A 7,706-nucleotide genomic window follows, 5' to 3' on the forward strand; every position below is an offset into this window, starting at 1 on the left:
ATACATAAAAGTATAGGGAATTGCTAGAAATGTTGATAAAGGGTTTCTTAATTAAGATTATGTAAAAGAGAAAAGTGTGGGTGAATAGAAGGAAACTCAACTCTAGGTTATTAAGAGGTCAAGATGATAGCAACTTAACTGTAAATGAAAGTAGGATTGGGTCTTTGGTCTTAAAAAAGAAACTTTGTTACACAAGAAATATGGGCCAGGCACGGTGGCTCATGCCTGTAATCCCAGCACTTTGGGAGACTGAGGCGGGCAGATCACCTGAGGTCAGGAGTTCGAGACCAGCCTGGCTAACATGATGAAACCCCCTTTCTACTAAGAGTACAAAAAATTAGCTGGGAGTGGTGGTGGGCACCTGTAATCCCCACTGCTCAAGAGGCTGAGGTAGGAGAATCGTTTGAACCTGGGAAGTGGAGGTTGCAGTGAGCTGAGATTGCACCATTGCACTCCAGCTTGGGCAACAAGAGCGAAATTCCATCTCAAAACAAACAAAACAAGAAATATGTTGGTTGTAGGTATGTAAGTAAATTAGAAAATATAGGTAACTGAGAAGAAAATTTGCCACTTAATCCTACTACCTAGAGAAAATCTCTATTAGTACTTTGGGGTGGGATTTTTCTTTCTTTTTTTTTTTTTTGAGACGGAGTCTCGCTCTGTAGCCCAGGCTGGAGTGCAGTGGCCGGATCTCAGCTCACTGCAAGCTCCGCCTCCCAGGTTTACGCCATTCTCCTGCCTCAGCCTCCCAAGTAGCTGGGACTACAGGCGCCTGCCACCTCGCTCGGCTAGTTTTTTGTATTTTTTAGTAGAGACGGGATTTCACCATGTTAGCCAGGATGGTCTCGATCTCCTGACCTCGTGATCCGCCCGTCTCGGCCTCCCAAAGTGCTGGGATTACAGGCTTGAGCCACCGCGCCCGGCCGGGGTGGGATTTTTCTATTCATTCATCTATACTTTATTTATCTTAAATATACTAAAAATTGTGATTATACTATACATAATGTCCTTAATTTTCCTTTTAGCCTAAATAGCCTGCCAATATGAATGAGTAGGGAATAGATTGGGAAAATTCTGAAGTAAAAGGAGTTCCAAACTATAAAAGAACACAATAGAGGTACAAACAACAACAGCAGTAACAGCTACATTTTATTGAGCACTTACTAGATCTTAAATATTTGCTAAATACATACACAGTACTCATAATAGCCCCAGGAAATTATAGATTTATTTAAGTTTTGGATCAATGATTAATGATTAGCTGAGTAGAAAGCTATTTTCTACCCTACCATAAGCTCGACATTAAAGACTGACATTCCAGTTAATATAATTAACCTCGGATTTATGGAACTGTTTTCTCATAATAATGCACATCTACTGCTAAATGACTACTCTCAAAGTTGCTTTCTTTTTCATATTCAAAGAAAATTAAATTTGCTTTCCTCTCACTTTTACAATAGAATACTCTTCAGTGCTACTCTAGAATCTATTAGGAAATTCTTTGAAATAGAAATCAATTTAAACCCTATAACTACAGATTTTTCTCTTGTTGAGATGCTTTGCTGGGGGAAAATGTCATACATATACAAAATAATACTCTGCTGAAACACACAACACTGACTCCCAAGAATATTGCTTACTTACTCTTTGTCAAACACTGTTACATGCTACCAATATTAGATGTATCAGGACTCCCTTGTCAGTAACTATGGTTCTTCGAGTCCTGGATAACTTAAAAAAATAGAGACCTGTCTGGCTAAAGAAATTTAAAAGTTCTCTAACTCTCAACCAGACACGCTGGGAACTACAATATGGGTATGTCCCACCCAGTTCCCAGGAGTATATTATGAAAAAGTTCATATACATCCCATATGCACTGCAATATCTCAAAGCTCTCCTAGTACCAGCATCTTCCCATCACCACAAATACCAAGAATATTAATCAAAGAGGGACAAGCCTGCCACTATATCCTTCATTCACAATTCCAAAGATGTTTGTCCTGGAAATTCTATCTTATTTTCGTGAGCTCTTAGCATATTGTGATAGCATGACATCTTCACATCAAGTATACTGCTTGGCTAGCATCAATAACAGTTCAATCAAATAGCAACAATTTATATACTTTACATCAACTAGGGGAAAAGTGACAAACTTTGTAAGACAGTTTGAAGCACAGATTATCACCAAGGTCTGTGTTTGGAAGATAAAACATGCAAGATAAACAGAGGACTAACACTGACTAATTCTGGAGAAACATGGGGAAGAACTATAAACTGCTTAGCAGGGAGAAAACAGTTCTCTGATTTATAATAAAATCTATTCACAACACTTATTTGTAGTTACTTTTATGGTAGATAATATTCAAGTTATATTAAAGTGCTTCAAGCAAAATTTAGCAACTCCTCTAAGGCTTCCTGCTGTTCATCATCAAGTTGCGATACACATTCCAACCATAAATCTTCAGAAGTCTGTACCTGACGCACGACATTAGCTAGACGTTTGGCACAAGGATCTTCATAGTTAATAGTCTCATTAATTTTTCCTTCTGCAATTATACTGATTATTTTGGGAAGATTGGAATTATTTGGGCCAATTACAACTGGGTGGTTACTTTCAATTAGGTCACAGAGAAAACTCAAAGTCTGAATAGCTTCCTCTTTATCTTCATGCAGTGGAAGCCATGATAACCAGTGTGGAAGAACTTCATCTACATTTACACAGTTAGGCTTAAACTTCAAAATCTTCCCTATTGCTGAGATACAGTTCTCTGTAGCAATGACATTTTTTTTGGTTTTGGAATTTGCACACTTAATAACTTTTACCAGCAGTGGAACAGCTTCTGAACATAAAGAACGATAATCATCTCCACCAAACTGTGCCATGACACCCAGGCCATATGCAGCAGCTTGCCTGACTTCAGGGTTGTTATCTCGCATATTTAGTAGCATTGGCCACCGAAAATATTCTACATATTTAAATGAAGTTGGACTGCAGTGCTCTATGATGTCATCAAATATACACAATCCCCACTGTCTGTCTGGCCATGGCCTACTTGAACAAATTAGATTTACAATTAATGGAAGTAGTTGTTCAAACCATGGTAAAATCTTTTCCCTATAAGTACTAAATAATGAGTGCAAAATATCTGATACTTTGGTCAGAATATAAACATCACATTCATCCTCATCTTGCAGAGACATCTCAACCTGTTGATCATAGTTTTCTTCCTGTCTTTTAACCTGTCTCAATTCTTGGTTTTTAAAGTGCCCTTCAAGTTTTGCTTTCAGTATTCCTCCCAGTTCTTCCAAGTGTTCATCATTAAGGCAACCATCTCCCATAACTTCAATGGACTTTGCAAAAGAATTCATTATTTCCGAGAGCACATCTGTATCCGGTTCAGTACCAATAGCCTTGATTAAGGGGTCACATATGAATTGCCACATCTGTGCAAGATATTCTGGGCCACGAATTCTTGCACATTCCAGAAGAAAAGGCATGGACTCTGCTGCTGCCACTCGAACATTGTCATGGAAATAAAATTTCAGTAAAGGAACCATCAGCTTCACAACTTGTTCTGTATATTCCACAAACCCTTCCCTTAACTCCTTAGCATAGTAAACCAACATTTGGCAAGCAGTTGCTTTTGCTTCAAGTCCTGAAGTTTTAATTCCAAAACTCTGCTGGTCTCCAAGATTTACAAATTGCCAGCCATCATCATCACTCATATTCTCCACATCCTGTGTGTCCAAGAGAGCAACATCAGGTTTAGCTGAAGCAGTCTTAATAAGAGGCTCGATAACTAGTGGAAGGTACTGTTGAAAATCTTTTCCAAGAATTTTACACATTCTAGCCCATGCTGAAACCATGTAAGAGGTCTGAGGGTCATCATCTTCCATATTATTTAAGTCTGATTGTGTCTTCAACAACAGCTGCATCACATTTGATGCATCTTGCATAAATTTTTCCTTCCCAACGGCAAGACCAATATGGCTAATGCACTCAATAGTTTTTCCTCTCAGAAGCTTAAGTTCCTTCTGAACAGCAAGCTCAACGATGTGCTTTAGTGAGGGCATGAATATATCATAATATGGGACAAATTTTTCTTCTATTGTATCTGCAACTGATGCAATGGTTGTCACAAGTTGTTCCAAAGCCAACTTAGTTCCATTCCGAATCAACTCTTGAAGTTTAATCACCAAGATGGAATGTAGATTTTTCACCATACTATCCAAATATAGAACTAGCAATGATTTGGGGCAGTCTTCAATAAAAATAATAAGAGCAGAAGCTGCATGTGATTGCACACGCTGATTACCTTGATTTTCCATGGTACGTAACAGAGCTGCAATCACTGTTTCATGAAATTTCTTTTGGAAATTAGGTGCAAAATCTGTAGCCATCTGTCCGAGTGTAGTACAGGCTGCAGCCCTCACCCTTGGATGAGGATCCTGAAGAAAAAGCAAAACGGAGTTAACTGTTTCATCTAGAATTGATTCCATTTGTTGATGGCATCCTTCTCCAATGGCAGATAAGGCCATTAATCCAGCATGTCGATACTTCCAGTCAGGGCTCTGAAGCATCTGCATGATATGCTCCTTGGTCATTGGTAAAACAACTTTTCCACCAAGCCCACAAGCCAGTCTGTCTAGTGCACTCTCCGCAGCAACTGCATTGCTGTCAAAATCATCTTCTTCCATTTCATCAGCATTTACCCAGTCCTCATCATCTTGTAGATCAACCATCATTGCTAATATATGAGGAACTGCCTGTGCAATAATATTTGTATGTTTTTTCAACATCGGAGTGGCAGTTTCAGACAAGGTCACTATAACTTCGAGGGCCAGCTGGCGCTGCAGATTACTAAGCCTAGAGTCTCCACATAACTTCAAACTCAACTGTAGAGTATCTTCTAAATATGGACCCAAGTACTTAGGTACGGTATCCGCAATCTCGACAAGGGATTCTAGCACTGAATCATCATCCTGGTAGCATGAGTCATTCACAGCCTGTAAGATTCCAGGAAGCAAGTCTGCAAAGTCTTTGAAAAGAGCAATATTATTCTCATTAGCAAGTACAAATGCAGCTGCAGCTCTAGCGGATAATGTCCTGATTGCTGGATGTTCTTGATCTTGAATACACTGGTCCAACAACCGTTTGATGATATCCAAATCATGCCGCTCTTGGGTCCCAAAAATCCCAGGAAAGTGCCAGAAAACGTGAAGTGCAACTTCCCATAGAACCACATTTTTAGAGTAGATTGAATCAATAAGAAACTTCAGACCTTCCGGCCAGTGGTTAGTACCATCCTCATCTATCAAATTCCTGGCCAGCACTGCAAAAATATCACAAAGTTTTTTCCTCATGCTAGCATGTGTTTCTAACTTAACAGCCAGAATCAGTTCAATCTTGACATCCCTCTGAACATCAGCAGGCAGATTTGGATAAACCTCCTCAAACCCAGAGGACAAAAGCCGTCGTAGCAGTGCGGCAGCCATTTGTCTCACCTCATAACCTGCTCTTCTATTTCTGACGGCATCTAAGAGGAAGGTAGTCTTACACAGACCTGGGATATTTTCATAGATTTCCTCTGCTTGCCTCCGCACCATACAGCTTGGATTGATCAGGTTCTTCAGAAGCTGATAAAACTCTTGCTTTTCTGACACGGTTGCCGGCACCCCTGCAGACGCGGTCGCCGCCATTGCGCTCTGTCAAAGCTACCGCGACCGGGAAAGAGGGAGGGGGTCTGCGGCTCGAAGCAGTGACGTAGGCGAGGCGCCGGCGGGGATGGGCGGGGTGCTTCTCCCTTCTCTGCCCAGAAGCTTTTGATGCGCTCTGGCAGGCAGCGAGCTAGGTTTTGGAGAGAGGTGAGAGCCGTGTGGAGGCCAATGGCATCCTCCATTTGTTTTTCAATAAGATAAACGTGCACTTGCAGAGGAGAGAAGAAAAGCATTGATTAGAATGGGATTATGACTGATTTTTTTTTTTTTTTTTGATAGAAGGTCTCGCTCTGTCACCTAGGCTGGAGTGCAGGGGCGCGATCCCTGCTCACTGTAGCCCCAACCTCCTGGGCTCAAGGGATCCTCCCCGCCTCAGTTCCCCGCAGTAGCTGGGACCACAGGCGCGAGCCACCACGCCTGGCTAATTGTTGTGTTTTTTATAGAGACAGGGTTTTGCCATGTTGCCCAGGCTGGTCTCGAACTTCTGGGCTCAGGTGATTCGCCCGCCTTGGCCTCCTAAAGTACTGGGAATACAGGTGTGAGCCACTGCTTCCGGTCAGATTATGAGTGATTTTTTCTTTTTTGTTTCTAAACTTATTGTTACTTTGATAATTTTAAAACAATAAATATATATTGAAAACATGCCAAGTGAAAGAAGCCAGTCGTGACCACATATTGTATGATTCCATTCATATGAAAGGTACCAAACAGGCAAATCTGTATAACAGAAATTAGTGGTTGCCAGAGGCTGCGGGGAGGAGGATGGAGAATGACTACTATCAAATAGGCTGTTTCTGAGTGAAGAAATGTTCTAAAATTAATTGTGATGGTTGCACAATTCTGTGATTATACTAAAAACCATTGAGTTGTACAATTTAAATTGGTGAATTGTATGGCATATAAATAATACTACAATAAAGCTGTTTATAAAATAATAAGTGTGATAATAAAAAAATAATTACTTCCCCACTACCACATCTAATGCAGTAGAGTGGTAGCTCAAAATTTGGTGTGTGTCAGAATCACCTGACCTGCAGGTTATAATAAAGAATGGGAAAGACAACTGAGTAAAGTATGGTAGAAAGTGATCTGAACTAATAATCAGAAGACAGACTTGCATCCTGACCTTGTCGCCAAATTAATTTTGTATCCTAGGACAAGTTACTCAAGATTTTCCTTGCATCTTGTCTAAACTGAAATATGAAGGGATACAGTTACTAGAATCCTAACTACCCATTAGTGGGAAGCTGCTGAGGTTATTCCAAGAAACAAATGTTGATGAAACTAAATTTGTTTCTTTTTTTTTTTTTTTTTTGAGATGGAGTCTCGCTCTGTTACCAGGCTAGAGAGTGCAGTGGTGGGCCGGCCGGTGGCTAAGCTTGTAATCCCAGCACTTTGGGAGGCCGAGACGGGCGGATCACAAGGTCAGGAATCGAGACCATCCTGGCTAATACGGTGAACCCCGTCTCTACGCAAAAACTCCGGTCATCGTGCTGTAGTCCCTCCTTGGGAGGCTGAGGCAGAGAATGCTGAACTGGCGGAGCTTGCAGTGAGCTGAGATCTCCACTGCACTCCAGCCTTGACAGCGAGACTCCGTCTCAGAGAGAGTGCAGTGGTGCAATCTCGACTCACTGCAACCTTCACCTCCTGGTTAAGCAATTCTCCTGCTTCAGCCTCCTGAGTAGCTGGGACTACGGGCGCATGCCACCACATCCAGCTAATTTTTGTATTTTAGTAGAGATGAGGTTTCACTATGTTTGGCCAGGATGGTCTCGATCTCTTGACCTCGTGATCCACCCACATTGGCCTCCCACAGTGCTGGAATTACAGGTGTGATTCACTGTGTCTGACTAATTTGTTTGTTTAATTCACGCAGGTGTGTCAATCAAAAACAAATTTTATTCCTACAACAATGATTAGGTCTTACTTTTGTTTTAGCACTTCACCATGCTCATTTTGACCCTTATACAGAATTGAGAGATTCCTAG

At 41.1% G+C, this 7,706-nt stretch overlaps 1 protein-coding gene across 2 annotated transcripts; it reads right to left on the minus strand.

Moving 5' to 3' along the window:
* Nucleotides 1-1,118: 1,118 nt before the first annotated feature.
* On the minus strand, nucleotides 1,119-5,740 carry RANBP6 (RAN binding protein 6). Of its 2 annotated transcripts, XM_033237293.1 has the most exons (2): nucleotides 5,565-5,720; nucleotides 1,122-4,449 (listed from the first exon to the last, which is right to left on the minus strand). In XM_033237293.1, exons 1-2 carry the CDS (start codon nucleotides 5,577-5,579, stop codon nucleotides 2,383-2,385), a joined length of 2,082 nt encoding a protein of 693 aa, XP_033093184.1. In that variant the 5' UTR covers nucleotides 5,580-5,720; the 3' UTR covers nucleotides 1,122-2,382. The 2 variants fall into 2 exon arrangements, with proteins under 2 accessions (XP_033093183.1, XP_033093184.1); XM_033237292.1 differs by having other exon boundaries at nucleotides 1,119-5,740.
* Between the last annotated feature and the right edge of the window lie 1,966 nt (nucleotides 5,741-7,706).

Source organism: Trachypithecus francoisi, unplaced genomic scaffold (genome assembly GCF_009764315.1).
Source record: "Trachypithecus francoisi isolate TF-2019V2 unplaced genomic scaffold, Tfra_2.0 Lachesis_group16, whole genome shotgun sequence".
Taxonomy (NCBI): Eukaryota; Metazoa; Chordata; class Mammalia; order Primates; family Cercopithecidae; genus Trachypithecus; species Trachypithecus francoisi.